The sequence below is a fragment of the Ostreococcus lucimarinus genome, chromosome 20 (assembly GCF_000092065.1).
Source record: "Ostreococcus lucimarinus CCE9901 chromosome 20, complete sequence".
NCBI lineage: Eukaryota > Viridiplantae > Chlorophyta > Mamiellophyceae > Mamiellales > Bathycoccaceae > Ostreococcus > Ostreococcus sp. 'lucimarinus'.
Window position 1 is genome coordinate 186,586 of NC_009374.1, and position 16,538 is coordinate 203,123.

At 65.2% G+C, this 16,538-nt stretch overlaps 11 protein-coding genes across 11 annotated transcripts; 7 read left to right on the forward strand and 4 right to left on the reverse strand.

The window, feature by feature from the left end:
* Window positions 1-194: 194 nt before the first annotated feature.
* HMGB3501 (predicted protein) lies at window positions 195-2,063 on the reverse strand (the record flags this gene model as incomplete). Its single annotated transcript, XM_001422643.1, has 1 exon — window positions 195-2,063. The coding sequence occupies one exon, from the start codon at window positions 2,061-2,063 to the stop codon at window positions 195-197; it is 1,869 nt and encodes a 622-aa protein (XP_001422680.1).
* A 1,732-nt stretch (window positions 2,064-3,795) lies between these two features.
* CPN20 (co-chaperonin 20, chloroplastic) lies at window positions 3,796-4,695 on the forward strand (the record flags this gene model as incomplete). The annotated part of the gene is made up of 2 exons (XM_001422475.1): window positions 3,796-4,021; window positions 4,226-4,695. The coding sequence occupies 2 exons, from the start codon at window positions 3,796-3,798 to the stop codon at window positions 4,693-4,695; spliced, it is 696 nt and encodes a 231-aa protein (XP_001422512.1).
* A 440-nt stretch (window positions 4,696-5,135) lies between these two features.
* Window positions 5,136-6,676, forward strand: lhcb5 (putative CP26, photosystem II light harvesting complex). Its single transcript, XM_001422476.1, has 3 exons — window positions 5,136-5,470; window positions 5,806-6,420; window positions 6,518-6,676. Exons 1-3 carry the CDS (start codon window positions 5,161-5,163, stop codon window positions 6,565-6,567), a joined length of 975 nt encoding a protein of 324 aa, XP_001422513.1. The 5' UTR covers window positions 5,136-5,160; the 3' UTR covers window positions 6,568-6,676.
* Window positions 6,677-7,164: 488 nt separating this feature from the next.
* OSTLU_6328 (predicted protein) lies at window positions 7,165-7,986 on the forward strand (the record flags this gene model as incomplete). The annotated part of the gene is made up of 1 exon (XM_001422477.1): window positions 7,165-7,986. A coding segment is annotated over one exon (822 nt), but the record flags the coding sequence as incomplete, so codon positions are not given.
* Window positions 7,987-8,069: 83 nt separating this feature from the next.
* OSTLU_29413 (predicted protein) lies at window positions 8,070-8,639 on the forward strand (the record flags this gene model as incomplete). The annotated part of the gene is made up of 2 exons (XM_001422478.1): window positions 8,070-8,389; window positions 8,495-8,639. The coding sequence occupies 2 exons, from the start codon at window positions 8,070-8,072 to the stop codon at window positions 8,637-8,639; spliced, it is 465 nt and encodes a 154-aa protein (XP_001422515.1).
* A 37-nt stretch (window positions 8,640-8,676) lies between these two features.
* OSTLU_25847 (predicted protein) lies at window positions 8,677-9,919 on the reverse strand (the record flags this gene model as incomplete). Its single annotated transcript, XM_001422644.1, has 1 exon — window positions 8,677-9,919. The coding sequence occupies exon 1, from the start codon at window positions 9,808-9,810 to the stop codon at window positions 8,677-8,679; it is 1,134 nt and encodes a 377-aa protein (XP_001422681.1). The 5' UTR covers window positions 9,811-9,919.
* A 38-nt stretch (window positions 9,920-9,957) lies between these two features.
* Window positions 9,958-11,622, forward strand: OSTLU_43564 (predicted protein; the record flags this gene model as incomplete). The annotated part of the gene is made up of 1 exon (XM_001422479.1): window positions 9,958-11,622. One exon carries the CDS (start codon window positions 9,958-9,960, stop codon window positions 11,620-11,622), a length of 1,665 nt encoding a protein of 554 aa, XP_001422516.1.
* A 38-nt stretch (window positions 11,623-11,660) lies between these two features.
* PSRP-1 (Plastid-specific ribosomal protein 1) lies at window positions 11,661-12,168 on the reverse strand (the record flags this gene model as incomplete). Its single annotated transcript, XM_001422645.1, has 1 exon — window positions 11,661-12,168. The coding sequence occupies one exon, from the start codon at window positions 12,166-12,168 to the stop codon at window positions 11,770-11,772; it is 399 nt and encodes a 132-aa protein (XP_001422682.1). The 3' UTR covers window positions 11,661-11,769.
* Window positions 12,169-12,668: 500 nt separating this feature from the next.
* OSTLU_29417 (predicted protein) lies at window positions 12,669-14,205 on the forward strand. Its single transcript, XM_001422480.1, has one exon. The coding sequence runs from the start codon at window positions 12,974-12,976 to the stop codon at window positions 14,189-14,191; it is 1,218 nt and encodes a 405-aa protein (XP_001422517.1). The 5' UTR covers window positions 12,669-12,973; the 3' UTR covers window positions 14,192-14,205.
* A 96-nt stretch (window positions 14,206-14,301) lies between these two features.
* Window positions 14,302-14,673, reverse strand: OSTLU_29418 (predicted protein; the record flags this gene model as incomplete). Its single annotated transcript, XM_001422646.1, has 1 exon — window positions 14,302-14,673. The coding sequence occupies one exon, from the start codon at window positions 14,671-14,673 to the stop codon at window positions 14,302-14,304; it is 372 nt and encodes a 123-aa protein (XP_001422683.1).
* A 1,000-nt stretch (window positions 14,674-15,673) lies between these two features.
* On the forward strand, window positions 15,674-16,504 carry OSTLU_29419 (predicted protein; the record flags this gene model as incomplete). The annotated part of the gene is made up of 1 exon (XM_001422481.1): window positions 15,674-16,504. The coding sequence occupies one exon, from the start codon at window positions 15,674-15,676 to the stop codon at window positions 16,502-16,504; it is 831 nt and encodes a 276-aa protein (XP_001422518.1).
* Window positions 16,505-16,538: the final 34 nt, after the last annotated feature.

The window sequence follows — 16,538 nt, forward strand, 5'->3', positions numbered from 1 at the left end:
ACGCGCGGACGCGCGAGGCGGCGCGCGAGGACGCGGCGCGCATCGCGCGAGGTCGCGGCGGCGCGGCGCGAGGCGAGACGACGGACGGTCGTCGAGTGCGGGCGCGGCGCGCGAACGCGGCGGTTGGTCTGGCGAGCCGACGCTCGGCGCGCGAATGGTTAAAAGCTACTACGTGCGCGCGCGCGTCGGTGAATCTAATCTTCGTCCATGGCGTCGACGTCGCGCGCGGCGTCGTCGGCGTCGGAGTCGTCGTCGTCCTTGATCTCCACCTTGGGCTGCGAACCGCCGGCGCGGTAGGCTTCCATCTCGCGCTCGTATCGAATCTTGTCCTCGTCGGCTTGTTGCTGGTACACGCTCTTTTCTTCGTCGGTGATCGTCTTCCACTTTTCGCCGAGCGCCTTGGCGACGTCGGTGACGCCGAACGAAGGGTTAGCGGCGGTGATTTCGGCGCGCTTGGCGGCGGAGAAGAACATGTACGCGGACAAGCCTCGTTTCGGAGCGTTCGGATCCTTCTTCGCGCGTTTGGCTTTGGGCGACTTCTTCGACTTCTTCGCGCCCTCGTCGCTTTCGCTGTCGGAATCGCTGTCGGTGGGCTCGCCGCCGTCGGACTCGCTTCCCGCGGCGAAGTCTTCGTCCTCTTCGCTGTCGTCGTCGCCGCGTCGCGCGTAGCCTTCGTCGTCGTCGTCCGAAGCTTCGGCGATGAGCTGGTCCGCGCGCGCGTTGGCGTCGACGTTGGAGATTCTCACTTGTTTGGCGGTCAAGAAGTTAACCAAGTTCTGGAACTCCGACCGTTGAATGCCGTGGAAATCGTACGATGAGCCATTCTTCATATTCACAGAGACGTCAAACGTCCTGCCGCTCGTCGCGCCCTGCGCGCTGTGACGCTCAAACTCAACCTCATCGACTTCGCTGTAGTGCAACAACAGCGGAGGTTTGGGCAAGTAGAAGAACGCTTTTTCAAGCGGGTACAGTAGGCCGACGTCAGCCTTGTGCGACACGCGGATGGCGTGTCCGCCCGCCGAGGCGGTGAATAAGCTTTGTCTCGTCAACTTGACGCCAGCCATGTTTTTCAATACGCGCACGAAGACTTCTCCCGAGGAGCCGTCGTAAGTCGACTCGAGGGTGGGGAACTTGTCTTTCATGTCTGCAGCCAAGTTTGGTTCCACCGTGAGATGATCGTCGTCGTTGAACATGGCGAGAATGTGCGGGTAAAACGTTTGTCCCTTGCGAATCGGTGGGTCGAGCGCGATGACCGCGTGCGACTGGTTCGAGTGCGGCTTCGGAAGCAAGTACACGCGAACGATGGAGCTGTACTGAACCTTGAAGTCCAGCGTCGAGGATTGCATGCGCATGTGCGTGTTGTGCAACTCGATCGAAACCTTGCCTCTCGGGACGACCATGGAGACGCCGTCGAATTCCGCCACGGGTTCGCCCGCCTCGGCGTCGGCGGCGGCGATCGACATGATCGCCGCGTGCAAACGCTTCGCCGCGGTGTCATCGGGATCTTCCATATCGTCTCCTTTCCAAGTCTCGCTGCCCGGCGGAACGTAAAACGACATCTCCACCAAAGAATCCTTCTCCGCCGCCGTGTCGTCGTGGTGAAATTGCAAGACGACGTCGCTCTTCCCGACGACCGTCGCCTCGGAGATGTACTGCCCATCGATCTCAAACGCCGTCTTCCCACCGACCTCAAACACCGTCCCGCTCCCCTCGATCGCGACGTCGCCCCAGTTCCGTCCGTTCACGTTCATCTTCGTCTCGCCGCTCGCGCACCCCAGCTCGCGCGCCGCGTACTCCGCCGCGTTCTTCGCGTCCTCCGTCCCCATCCCTCCCAGCACGAGCGTCCGTCCGTCCGTCGATCGCACTCGCAGCACCCCACCCGTCGGCGCGTCGCTCCATCGCACCTCGCGCACCTTCCCCGCCTCGATCTCCGTCTTCTTCTGCTCGCCCGCGCCCGTCGCCGCTCGAAACCGCGCGCCGATCGCCTTGCTCAGCGTCAACTCTCCCTGCGTCCCGCTCCCGCGTCCGAGCGCGCGCGCCGCGACGGTAAACTCCGCGCTCATCTCGCCGAGCCGTTCGGCGTCTCGATCGCGCGTCTCAATCGCGCCGCGCGTCGCCTCGAAGCTCTTTCGCGATGCTTTTTGAAATCCAAAAGATCTCGCGTTCGCGTCGCGTCGTCCGCCGTTCGCGCGTCGTTCGCGCGTTCGCGCGTTCGCGCGTTCGAGACCGCGACCGAGGCGCTTCGGCGCGCGGTCGCTCGCCTCGTCGCGCGCGCGGTCGCGGCGTCGGCGTCCGCGGCGTCGCGCGCCGCGCGTCGCGCACAGGGAGGCGAGCGAAACACGGACCAGTCTCACGGATACGAAACGACACAACACGGACCGGTGACCCGAAACGACGCCGACGGTCGCGCGCGCCGTCGACGCCGACGCGCGCGACGACGATGGCGCGCGCGCCGGCGACCGACGGCGGCGACGCGGCGTCGGCGTTTCGCGCGCGCGATGACGGCGCGAGACGCGCGTATAACGTCGAGATCCCGGCGGCGTGGCAGCGCGAGAGCGTGGACGAGTCGCTGCTGCGAGGGCACAGAAGCGCGTGTACAACGGCAACGCGCACTGATCGTCGTACGCGTACACGCCTCGCGATCGCCCCGAGCGCCGAGGAGGGCGCCGCGACCGTCGCCCTCCTCGAGCGAGGTTTCGCGAACGCGCTTGCTCGCGACGAGCTCCGGCGCCGCGCAAAGCTTCGCGAGACGACTCGCAGCCGCGCGCGCACATATCGCTCGGTCGCCCGCGTCTTGACCGGGCGCGAGCGCGATTTGCGCGAGCCGCGCGAAATTTCGGTCCCCCGCGACGCGCGCGTTCTCCGCCACGCGTCGTTGGCGTCGCAGAAACTTTTTCGCGTGCGTCTTCTTCGTCATGCCTCCATGTGACGTTTCGTCTCGGCGTCTCGACCTCGTGACGCGCGCCTCGGACGCGCGCGAGGGCACCTCGGCACTCTGCGACGCGCGCGCGACTCGGCGCGGTCGTCGCGGACGCGTCGCGAGAGAAGAAAAAAAGTCGAGCGTCGAACCGCGCGTCGTTCGAGCGCCGCGCCGCGGCGCGCGCGACGCGCGGACGCGCGAGATGGGGCGCGTTGAAGCGGCGTTTCTCGGCGCCGGATCCCGCCTCGGGCGGCGCCTCGGGCGTCGCGCGCGCGACTAGCAAGACACGAAAACGAAGGAAAGAAAGCGGGTACGAATTCTTTTGAATCGATGTGCGCGGCGATGGACGCGCGCGCGCGCGTTCGCGCGCCGACTCGCGCGATCGTCATCTCCGAGACGGGCCGCGCAGACTGACCCTCGCGCAGAGGCCGACGCCAGAAGACACGCGAAACAAGGCGGCGATAGCGTACAAACTATCGCTCGCCTGCGGCAGGTTAACCCAGGGTTGACCCAGGGTTGACCCAGCCGCAGCATTACACCCTCGCGACGCGAGGACGCGAAGGAGGGACAGCTCGCTCGCGCGATCTCGTAGCCCTCGAAAGTAGCGATTGTAATGCGCCGGAAGACTTCCATCGAGTCGCTTCGCCGAGAGAGCGCCGACGACGTCGAGCGCGGCGCCGCCGTCGCAGACGCCGCCGCCTCCCCGCGCTAGCCTACCCTCCCAATATTAGTATACTTCACCCACCGTCGTTTTCTTCCCCATCGCGCGTCGCGCGACGACGTCCACGACGTCTCCAAATTCCGCGCGCGCCGCGGAGGCGTCCTTCCAGAAGCCGACGCCGCGCGCGCGTCCTCATTACTCGCCGCACATCCGAATGTTCGCCGTCTCCGCGCACTCGCGCGCGCGCATCGCGCCCGCGGTCATTCCGCGCGCGCGCGCGCGCGTCGTCACGCGCGCCGGCGCCGCGTTCGAGGTGCCGTCGGCGTACAAGACGGTGACGCCGTGCGGCGCGGGCGTCTTAATCAAGGTGGCGGCCGCGGAAACGGTGACCAAGGGCGGGATCGTGCTCACGGAGAGCGCGCAGCGCAAGCCCACGAGCGGTGCGTCGACGCGTTCGACCGACGCGCGCGCGCTCGAGGACGGGCGACGCGACCGCGCGACGCGCGCGGGGGATAAAGGACGACACCCTAACCTTGAGGGTTTGACGGCGGGACGCGCGGCGAGACGCGCGAGACGCGAATGGATCGACGCGCGAACGCGAGCGACGCGCGAAGACTGACGACGATGACGAATGAATCGCGCAGGCGACGTCACGGCGATCGGACCGGACGTGAAACACGTCAAGACCGGTTCCACGGTGTTGTACAGCAGATTCGGCATCGGGTGCACCGACGTGGTCGTCGCCGGCGAGGAGTACACGATGATTCGAGAACAAGATCTCATCGGTACGCTCCCGAGCAGCGGCGCGCGCGCGAACGATATCCCAAAGCTTCAACCTTGCGGCGATCGCGTCCTGTTGTCGGTGGAGAAGGCGGCCGCGGAAACCAAGGGGGGCATCTTACTCACGGAGGGGTCCAAGGAGAAGCCCATCGTCGGCACCGTCGTCGCCGTCGGGCCGGGCAAGGCGGGCGAAAAAGACGAAGAAGTCAAGCCGATGACCCTGAAGGCGGGCGACAAGGTGATTTACTTCAAGTACGCCGGTGACCAAATGACCGACGAGGAAGGCAACGGCTTCGTCGTCTTGCACGAGAGCGACTGCTTGGCCAAGCTTTAAGCCGCGCGCGCGTCGCGTCGCTCGTTTAGAACGTCGACGTTGTGAGTACCAGCGCCGGATCGAACGTCGAACCGACACATCGCAGAGCCTTCGCCGCGCGCGTCGCGTCGCGTCCTCCCCTCGCGTCCTCGCCCTCGCCGACAAAAAAGAACGCAACGCGTAAACAGAAACCACGATACTCGCTCCGCGCGAACCCGCGCGTCGGCGCCTTCGCCGCGCGATCGGCGCGATCGCTTACGGGCCGATCCATCGACCGACCGCGCGCGCGCGTACGCGCAAACAGTCTCGCGATCGAACCACCACCCAATAAACCACCCATCGCATTGAAATCACGCATTCAAAGACCCCGAACCGGTATCGATCTCCACCCCGCGCCGCCCGACGCGACGCCCGTCGCGCGCGCGGTCGATCGCGCGATCGCGCGCTTCGTCGCGCCGCGACACTCCCGCACGCGCGCACAGGACCATGCAAGTCAACGCCCTGCTCAAGAAAGCCGCCCCCGCGCCCGCCAAGACCGCCAAGGCGCCGGCGAAGACGCAGATCAAGAAGGCGCCGGCGAAGAAGGCGTCGCCGTCGCTGCCGTCGCTGCCGAATCCGTTCGGCGGCGCCGCGCCCAAGGCGAGCGCGAAGACGGTCAAGAAGGCCGCGCCGGCGAAGAAGGCGGTCGCGAAGAAGGCGCCGGTCAAGAAGGCGCCGGTCAAGAAGAAGGCGCCGGTCGCGAAGAAGGCGGCCAAGTCGCCGACCGCGGCCAAGGAGGCGCTCGCGAAGTGGTACGGTGCGTATCTTTTAAAGGCGATCGGATAGGATCGTTCGACGCGCGCGACGACGCGCGGACGCGCACAGGACGCGCGCGCGCGATGGGAATCGATCGTTAAGTGCGCGTTCGCGCGAACGGGGCGACGCGGGACGCGCGCGCGGGAGGACGCGTGGCGGAAATCGGAAGATATGGTTGCGATCGCGCGCGCGGGACGGAGGCGGGACGCGGGACGGACGCGCGCGAGGGACGATAGAGCGGGCGCGAGGGACGCGCGGCACGCGGGGGGGTGAGAAGGGCGAAGGAAACGCGCGCGATGGGGAGACTGACGATGCGCGACGACGCGTTCGACGCAGGTCCGGACCGTAAGTTGTACTTGCCGGGCGGCCTCTTGACCAAGGCGGATTTGCCGAGCTACCTCGACGGTACGCTCGCGGGTGATTACGGCTTCGACCCGCTCGGCCTCGGCGCCGACGGTGCGATCAAGCAATACCGCGTCGCGGAAGTCATCCACGCTCGATGGGCGATGCTCGCGATCCCGGGTGTCGTCATCCCGGAGGCGCTCGGCTTGCCGGGCGGCGTCTGGACGGAAACCGGCAAGGTGTTCCTCGACGGCGAAACCGGCCGTCCGTTCTTCCTCGAGAACCCGATCGTGTTCGCGGCCGTCCAAGTTGCGCTCATGGCTGGTGTCGAGCAATTCCGCTCGAGCGGTGAAGGTCCGGCCGGTTTCGTGCCGTTCAAGGGCAAGTTCGACGAGTCGGCGTTCAAGGGCCTCGACCCGATCAACCCGGGTGGCCCGCTCGACTTCTTCAACGTCGCCTCCAACCCGCAAGACTTGGCCCTCTTGAAGGTCAAGGAAATCAAGAACGGTCGCTTGGCGATGATCGCCATGTTGGGCGTCTTCGTGCAAGGTCTTACCACCGGTGAAGGTCCGGCTGCCAACTGGGGCAAGCACGTCGCCGATCCGTTCGGTACGTAACGCGCGCGCGCGCCTCGCCCATCGACGACCGCGTTCGCGTGTTTTCCACGAGCACTCACTGACCCCGCTATCTCTCGTCTCCCACGCAGGTTACAACTTCGTCACCCTTCAAGCCGTCGACCGCACGCCGGTTCTTTAAGCGCGAGTTTGAAACAATTTTTCAAACTTTTGTGACGCGACCTGTTCATGTATAGCCGCTCGACCGGCTCGCTCGTTCACTTGTAACGGAAGACCGTGATATTCAACCACGACGCGCTCGACGCGTCGGCGCGCGACGCGTCACATCACCGATAGCTGCCGCCAGCGCGCATCTCTCTCCAGTCGTCGCCGCGTCGCCGCGCGCGCCGCGCCGCACTCGGCGCCTCCGCGCGGCGTCGTCATGGCATCCATCGCCATCGCCCGCGCGTCGACGTCGTCCCGCGCCCGCGCGACGACGATCCGATCGAAGTCGCCTTCATCGACGCCTCCGCCGTCGCCGGCGCGTCGAACGCGCGCGCGCGCGTCGATCGTCGACGACGCGCGCGCGGTCGCGTCCATCGGCAGCGCGACGCCGAAACGCCGTCGTCGCGCGCCGACGCGCGGCGACGTCGCGGCGGCGCATCGCGCGACGGCGGCAGAAGCGTCCGCGGCGACGCCGAGCTCGAACGAGACGTCGGCGACGTCGAGCATCGTCACGCTGCTCGTCGCGGGCGTGGCGAGCGTCGGTTGCATCGCGGCGACGCACGCGGCGCGAGGTCCGCACGCGCGCGCGATCGGATCGATGGCGCTGGGGTTGTTGCTCGCGCTCGTGGGGTACAAGAAAAAGTCGCTCGACGAAAGCGGGGCGCTCGCGGCGATCGGGGTGGGGTTCGGGAGTATTTACGCGGATGTTCGATTCGGCGCCGCGCTCGCGGCGTTCTTCTTCGCGTCGAGCGCGGTGACGCGCGTGCGGTCGGACGTGAAGAAGCGGGTGGATGAACACTTTAAAGTCGGTGGTGGGCGCGATTGGGTGCAAGTGTTCGCGAATGGGTTCGTGCCGACGGTCATCGCGCTCGCGTTCGCGTCGGGCGGTTTCGGCGCCGAGGCGACGAGCGCTTTGGCGAGCGCGTACCTCGGATATTACGCGTGCTGCGGCGGCGATACGTTTGCGAGTGAGCTCGGGGTTTTGTCAAAATCCAAGCCCAGGTTGATCATCGACTGGCGGCGCGAGGTCGCCGCGGGAACGAACGGCGGCGTCACCGCGTTGGGCTGGGTCGCGAGCGCGAGCGGCGGCGCCGTCGTCGGCGCGGCGTTCCATCTAGGTCAATCAGCCCTTCGCGCGGTCGCGACCGACGGCGGCGCGCTCGTCGCGCCCTCTAACGCCGCGTCAGTGATCGCATTCGGTGCCGTCGCCGGCGTCTTCGGCTCGCTCGTGGACAGCGTTCTCGGCGCCACGATTCAATACTCGGGCTTTTGCGAAGAGCGTCAAAAAGTCGTCAGCAAACCCGGGCCCACGGTGACCCGCATCAGTGGTTCAGAATTCCTCAGCAATAGCGCGGTGAATTTGGTGTCCGGCGTGATAACCGCCGTCGTCGCCGCGTGGCTGTCGCCTTTGTTGTAACGCATCGCGCCGCGGCGCCGTCGCGCGCGTCTTCCCGTCGCCTCACCTCGCGCCTCTCCCCGATGTTCCCTCCCCGCGCCGGTCAGTGCGCGTGCGTCATCGACGGCGCGCACACCGAGTTCTTGATCACCGAGTACGCCGACCGCGTCCTCGTCGTCGCGACGCAGATCGGTAAACTCGGCACGGTGTTTCATCTCTCTCGCAGTCAATCGGTCGAGCTCAGCGATCCCTCCTACGAGGACGACGGCGAGACGATGGACGACGCGACGGCGAGCATGGACACCGTCATCGCGCGCACGGTGATCGGCAGGCGCGACGACGACGCGCTGCGGGCGTGCGCGAGAAGGATAGCGGACGTGCTGTTCACCGAAGGTTTGGAAAAGTGCGTCGAGCGACGCCGCGACGAGACGACGCGCGAACGCGACGACGACGCGCGAACGCCAGACTGACGCGAAAACGCCGGGCGCGCGATTTTTACGACGCGCAGGCCGATCGTGTGCGCGCTGGGGTTGCGGTCGGACGCGAGCTTGGAGGCGAAGCGGGCGGTGGCGCGAGTCGCCGTCGAACGCGGTCGCGAGTTGTTGGCGGCGTCGCGCGCCGCGGAGGGAAGCGGAAGTCGTAGTTTTGATTAGCGTGCGCAGTGCTGTGCAATACATAGATGTTGATAGGTTAGAGCTCGTCTTTGGTGGTGGGATCGAACGCGCACGAGCCGTCGCCGGCGTCGGAGGCGCACGCCTCTTTCGCTCGCGCCTCCGCCTCCGCCTTCAGCTTTGCCTGTGCGATCTTCTCTTCGAGATTGCGATAATCTTTCGTCTCATCGTGCGTCATTGTAGCGTTCGTGCCGTTGACGTTGACCACGACGTCGCCGCTTTGCGAGTTTTTGACGTTCAAGTCGTCCACCGTCGTATTCAGCAATTTGTCGATATCTACGTCGATGCCTTGCGCCTCGACGTGTTCCTTGAATCGCTCCGCACCCTCCTTTTGCAGCCGGCGCTTCTTCTCCGCCCCGGTTTCCAATTCATCCGCGCCGGCATTCCTTAGTATCTCGGCGATCTCGCGTTCGCCCATCAGCATGGCGAGCTTTTGCGCCGATAGCCCCAAGTCCATCATCGGTGTCTTTTGCACGTAATTGACCACAGCTCCGGCCTCGACCAAGATCCGTACGCACTCCGCGCACTTGGATAACACCGAACGCATGAGCACGGTGTACCCGATCGCGTCAATCTCGTTTACGTTGGCGCCGTAATCGATCAACAAATCCATCGCTCGCGCGTTTCCTAAGAACGCCGCCTTCATGATCGGCACGTAATGCCGCGTCTCTCCCAACTTTTGACACTTCTCTCTCAAATTCGGCTTCCATCTCAACAAATCTTCGAGCTCCTCCATATCGTCGTCATCGATCGCCTCGTGTATCGAACCGATCGCGCTCTCGCCTTCGCCGAGCTCGGGATCGTACGGCTTAAATTCCTCCTCCTCGACCGGCTTCTTCGCCGCCTTCTTCACCGACTTCTTCCGTCGCTTCTTTTCCTTGATCACCGATTCGACCGATTCCACGTCCACGGGCACCTCCTCCCTCTTCGCGTCCGCGACGACGTTCGCCGTCGCCGTCTCGCCGTCCGCCGCCGTCGCCGCGTCGCTCTCCCCGTTCCACCCGAAATTCGCCTCGCACGCGCGCGCGCGCACCGCGACGACGATCGCGCACGCGCACGCCAGGACGATTTTCGCGCCGCGTCCGCGCGCGCGTCGTCGCGTCGTCGCCGTCGTCGTCGTCGTCGTCGTCGTCGATGATTCCGCGAGCACCATCTCGCGCGCGTCCGGCCGCGCGCGCGTCCCGCGTCCCGCGTCCGTCCCGCGCCGCGCGCCGCGTCCCGCGCGTCCGTCCTCGCGGCTCGCGTCGCGCGCGCGCGTCGCGCGCGGTCGTGTGTCGTCGCCACTCGTCGACGCGACGCGATGGCGACGCGCGCCGCGCTGTCGACGCGGCCGGCGCCGGCGCGCGCGCGCGCGCGTCCCGCGCGGCGCGCGACGATCGCGCGCGCGCGCGACGCGGACGTCGTCGTCGTCGGCGCCGGTCTCGGCGGCCTGAGCGCGGCGGCGCTGCTCGCGTCGCGGGGACTGCGCGTGACCGTGCTCGAGGCGCACGTCGTCGCGGGCGGCGCCGCGCACGCGTGGACGCGCGGTGGATACACGTTCGAATCCGGACCGTCGCTGTACTCGGGGCTGGAGGCGCGACCGACGACGAACCCGATGGGACAGGTGCTGCACGCGATCGACGAACGCGTGGCGTGCGCGCGGTACAACACGTGGACGTGTCACCTGCCGGAGGGAACGTTCGTGACGGAGGTCGGGAACGATCAGTTCTTGGAGGTGCTGCGAGAGTACGTGGATGAGGAGGCGTGCGAGGAGTGGACGCGGTTGAAGGCGCTGATGGAACCGCTGGCGACGGCGAGCGCGTCGCTGCCGCCGGCGGCGGTGCGAAGCGACGTCGGAGGGGCGTTCACGCTGGCGCGATTCGTGCCGGGATTGGTGCGATCGGCGCCGTACATCGGGAAGATTATGGCGCCGTATAGCAAGTTTATGGCGGAGAACGACATCAAGCACCCGTTCATTCGTAATTACATGGAGATGCTCTGTTTTTTGCTCAGCGGGGCGCCCGCGAGCGGAACGATGGCGGCGGAGATCGGATACATGTTTGACGATTGGTACAAGCCAAACTCGATGCTCGAGTTTCCGATGGGCGGGAGCGGAGCGATCGTGGACGCGCTCGTGCGAGGGCTGAAGAAGTTTGGCGGCGAGCTAGAGCTCGGGACACACGTCGAGGAAATCATCGTCGAAGGCGAAGGCAAGGAGAAGCGCGCGACGGGCGTGCGGACGAGAGACGGAAAGGTTTACAAGGCTAACAAGGCTGTGATATCGAACGCAACGCTCTGGGACACGGTACCGATGCTACCACCGGATGCGATGCCTCGAGAGTGGATAGAAGAAGCGACATCGACGGCGATGTGCGAGTCGTTCATGCACTTGCATCTCGGCATCGACGCCGCCGGCCTTCCCGATGACTTAGAGATTCATCACATTTACGTCGAAGATTGGGATCGCGGCGTCACGGCGGAGCAAAACATGGTGCTCGTGAGCATTCCTTCCGTACTCGACCCCTCGATGGCGCCCGAGGGCAAGCACGTGATTCACGCGTACACGCCCGGAAACGAGCCCCTCGATATTTGGGACGGGCTCGACCGTAACTCGGACGAGTACAAAAAGTTGAAGGAGGAACGCTCGCAAGTGCTTTGGAAAGCTGTAGAAAAGATCATCCCAGACGTGCGCAAACGCTGCGAAATCACGATGGTCGGCACGCCCGTGACGCAAAAGAGATTCTTGCGAAGGGCGAAGGGCACGTACGGGGGCACGGGTTGGATATCCGAGGATCAAGACAGCATTCCGATCACGAGCGCGTCGACGCCGCTTCCAGGCCTGCTTGTCGTCGGCGACTCTAACTTTCCCGGCCCTGGCGTCCCGGCCGTAGCCGCGGGCGGTTGGAGCGCGGCGAATGAATTGATTTCGCCGCTTCAAACCGCCGCTTTGCTCGACAAAGTGTGTCCTCCGGGGACGTCAAAGTGAGGCTGTGATTCATTTTTAGAACTCATTTCGTTATATTAAGTAAAGAATTAAGAGTCGTAAGAGTTAATTTCAGAGCGCTGTAACGTGTAAGACGCGCTCACTGCGGCTGAGCGGATTCGCCGCCGCGACGTTCTCGTCGTCGCGCGATCAAGCCGCCGGAGGCACGTCGTCTCCGTCGTCGTCGTCAGCCATGAACGCATCCTTCGCCGACGCCTCGTGCGAGGCATGTCTCGATCCCTTTCCAGAGTGTTTTTCCTTGTGCTTTCGGATCGCTCTCGTCACGATATCCGCGCACGAATCAATCGTCGCGTACAAGTTCTCTCCCGTCCCGTCGGCGTGCAGCGTCGTCCCTCGCGTCATCAAAACCGTCACCTCCGTCTTGTGTTCGTGCCCGCCTCGAGAATCCTCCCCGCCGCGCGCGCTGCATCGCACGTCCACCTCACGAATTTCCCTCGGATCCACGTGCGAGCACGCCTTCCCGATCTTCGCGCGGCAGTACTCGTCGATCGCCGGCGTGATCTCCAAATGCAGCCCTTGGACGAGCATCTTCACGTCCGATCCCGCGTTCGCCGCGCGCACGCGCACCGCGCCGCGCGCGCCCCCCCCCCGCGCGGAGCATTTTCGCGCGCGCGTCCACCGCGCGTCGCGCACCGCGCTCGCGCCGCACGACGTCCTCGGCACCGCGTTCGACATCCTCGGTCGTTACGCGTCGTTCGCGATGTTTTCAAGATTACTTTCGCGCCCCTCTCGCGTCTCTTCCGGCGCGCGTCTCGCGCGCGCGACGCTCGACGCGGTGCGACGAGAATTCGTCCTCGCGTTCGCGCGCGCGTCGAGTCGATCGCGCGTTCGACGGCGCGGCGTTCGCGTCGTAATGTGCGATCGATCCGTCGATCGCGATCCACGTCAGATTTTCAGCGCGCGCGATCGCTCGCTCGATCGATCGATCGCGCGATCGGCGATCGAACCTCGCGAAGAGGTTTCGCGGCGTCGGTCGATCGACGATGCGAGTTTCGAGGCGCGCGCGCGCGATCGATCGAGCGGCACTGCGCGACGCGCGCGCGCGTCGTCGACGATGCGCGCGCGACTCGTCGCGTCGAGCGCGCGGTTGTGCGCGCGACGCGCGGTGAGGGCGCGACGGGAGTGCGCGCGGGCGTGCGCGACGACGCCGGGGGCGAGAGTCGCGCCGCGACGGGCGTGGGGGACGCGAACGCGCGCGACGTCGTCGCGAGGGGGCGACGGCGGACGGACGACGACGACGGTGGATCCGACGCGCGCGAGCGAGCGCGGGGCGAAGCGGGCGACGATCGATCTGCAGCCGCCGAAGGGGACGCGAGATTTCCCGCCGGAGGAGATGCGACAGCGGTCGTGGCTGTTTGGACACTTTCGAGAGTGCGCGAAGGTTTTCGGGTTCGACGAGTTCGACGCGCCGGTGCTGGAGAGCGAGGAACTGTTCACGAGGAAGGCTGGGGAAGAGATCACGACGCAGTTGTATAACTTTTCGGATAAGGGCGATCGCAGGGTGGCGCTGAGGCCGGAGTTGACGCCGTCGTTCGCGCGGTTGATTTTGCAGCAAGGCAAGTCGTTGGCGTTGCCGGCGAAGTGGTTCGCGATCGGGCAGTGCTGGAGATACGAGCGCATGACGCGAGGAAGACGTCGGGAGCATTATCAGTGGAATATGGACATCGTCGGCGTGAGCGGGGTGGAGGCGGAGGCGGAGTTGTTGGCGGCCATTACGACGTTTTTCAAGAGGGTGGGGGTGACGAGCGCCGACGTAGGCATCAAGGTGAGCTCGCGAAAGCTGTTGCAGGAGGTGTTGACGCGGTTCGGGATCGACAGCGAATCTTTCGCGCCCGTGTGTGTGGTGGTGGATAAGATTGAAAAGCTCCCGCGCGAAAAGATTGAGGAAGAGCTCAGAGAGCTCGGCGTGAGCGACGAGGCGGTGGAGGGCATCTTGGCGGCGACGTCGATGCGCACGGTAGAAGAGCTCGAGGCCCTCATCGGCCCGGACGCGGAGGCGGTGAAGGACTTAAAGAAGCTTTTTGAGTACGCCGATGCGTACGGCTACCGAGATTGGCTCGTGTTCGACGCGTGCGTCGTTCGCGGTTTGGCGTACTACACGGGCATCGTCTTCGAAGGTTTCGATCGCGCGGGCGAACTTCGCGCCATCTGCGGTGGCGGGCGATACGACATGCTTCTTGGGGCGTTAGGCGGCGAGAATCAACCCATGGTCGGGTTCGGGTTCGGCGACGCCGTCATCGTGGAGCTGCTCAAGGATAAGGGTTTGATGCCCGACTTTTCCAAGGGCGACGTCCAAGACTTGGTGTTCCCGCTCGGCGAGTCGCTGCGCCCGGCGGCGATGCGCGTCGCCGCCCAGCTTCGCGACGCCGGTCGCACCGTTGATCTCATCCTCGAAGACAAGAAAGCGAAATGGGCGTTCAAGCAAGCCGAACGCGTCGGCGCCCAACGCGTCATTTTGCTCGGCGAAAAGGAATGGGAAGCGGGGAACGTTCGCGTCAAAGACTTAGCCAGCCGCGAAGAGGTCGACGTCAAATTGGAAGATCTCAAATAATTAATAAATGATGCATTATCACTTTCAAATTGGAAGGTCTAAAATAATTGATGCGTTCTCACTCTCGGCAAACATCCACGAATCCGTGAGACGCGCGCGCGCGACTTCTCTCAGTAACACTTTCCGCCCTCCGTCGGAATCGCGTTCGGCACGTATCCAAAGTGTAAAACCTGGTTCGCGAGCACTCCCAATCCGATCAACGCCACCAAGAACGAGATACCTTCCGCGCCACCGAGCACGCCTCCCGGGCCCGCCGGAAGCCCCGAGCCCGTCTTAATCTTCTTCGCCGTCGCCGCGACGACGAACGCCGTCACCACGAGATAAGAAACGCCCTCCAACGCGCCGAGGCTTCCGCCGGGCCCCGGCGGCAGCCCGCACCCGGTGTTGTACAGCACCCAGAGCGACCAGGACGTCACGCCGTTGGCGACGAGCCCGACCGCGCCCGCGATCGCTTGCGCGTCACCCGAAAGCAAACCACTCATCGTTTCGTCGCCGTCCACCGACTTTAAATCGTTCACCAGGTCCGCCTCGAAGAATCCTTTCTCGTCCTTCTTCGGCGCCGCGCGCGCGAGAACGCGCGCGCGTCCGTTCCGCGGCGCCGCGCGCGCGGCGACGCGCGCGCGCGGTCGCGCGGTCGCTCTCAAAGTCAACATGTGTGCCTCTCGAGTCGCGCAGTGACGCCAAACGGCGTCGCTCATGCGCGTCTGCGCCGCGTGCGAGCTCCGCTTTCGCGCGTGCGTCGACCGCGACGCGTACGTCGAGGCGTGCGACGCCGAGACGGCGCCGATCGAGCGATCGGGCGACGCGAACGAGGCGTCGAGCGCGTCGAGCGCGTGTTCGGTGTGCCTGGGCATCTTACAAATCGCCGTCTCTCGCGCGCCGCGCGCGTCGAACGAGCGCGCGCGCGATGAAAGACCGAAAACCATATTAGACATCGCGTCCGTCGACGCGTTCGCGACGCGCGCGGTCGCGCGTGGACACAGACCGGGGTCGTTTAAGCTTAACGTGATTTTACCGGCGGCGGTGCTCGCGCGCGAGAGAGCGACGCTTTTATCGCGCGCGATCGATCCCGCGACGACGCGCGTGACGCCGATCGACGATGCGTTGCGAATCATCGTCGCGCCGACGCTCACGGAGGCGCTCGGGTGCGAGGAGAACGCGAACGGGGCTGAGTACGCGCTGACGGCGAAGTACAAGTACGGCGACGACCAACGCGAGACGGAATTTCTATCCGCGGTGAAGCTTCAGTTGAGCGCGAAAGAGCGAGAGGCGAGGCATAAGCGAGGAAAGAAGGGATGGGATAAGCAGCGATGGCAGGGGAAGCGCAAGCGAGGTGGTGGAGGTGGGAAGAAGGATGACTTTCTCGCGAAGCTGAGTTCGCCAGAGGATCCGTTCGCGGACGAATTCGAGACGGCGACGAGGGCGTACGAAGACGCGGCGCGGCGTCTCGCCGACGCGCGATTCAACGAGAGCGATGCATTCATGGAGGCTTTCGAGCTGACCGCACCGCGGTATCGCGTGCGGTGCGTGCTGGAAGCGTTTCACGCGCCCGTGCACGTCGGCGGTTGGTACGTCAAGCTCGATCGCGGCGTGCCCCAGTCGCAGTGGATCTCTCGCGAGACTGGCGCGCGAATAGGGCGCGGAAGCGTGGTCGAGGCGATCGAACGAGTGGTTCTGAAGGGACTAGGATCGAATGGGGCGAAATTCAACAGTTCTGGTCGCGAAGACATGGACGTGCGCATGCTGAGCGACGGACGTCCGTTCGCGTTGCAGGTGCACGACCCCAAGACGCCGCTCGCGAGCGCGGAGAACGTGGCCGCCATGGAGCGCGAAATCAACGCACAGTCCGATATCACGGGCGTGCGCGTTCGCGGTCTGTGCTTCACGACGAAGGAAAACTATCACGCGGTCGGGATGAGCTCAGAAGAACACGAAAAAGAAAAGAGTTACGTCGCCATCGTGCGCGTCTCGCGCGAGGCGACGCCCGAGGACCACGAAAAGATCGCCTCGACGTCGCGCTTGGTCGTGCAGCAATCCACCCCCACGCGCGTCGCGCACAGACGCGCGGACTTGGTGCGTCCGAGGACGATCGTCAGCATGTCCTCCGAGCCCATCCCTGGATCTCCAGACTCCTTCATCCTGCGTCTTCGCACGCAAGCGGGCACGTACGTCAAAGAGTTCGTGCACGGCGACGCCGGGCGCACCGCCCCCAGTCTGGGCGACTTACTCGGCTGCAGGGCCGAGATCATTCAACTCGACGTCATCGCGATCAACGACGACTGGAATCCCAGCGGCGCTCCTCGCGTCGCCTAGAATAGCGTTGTAGAACGCCGCAGAGCGCGACGCG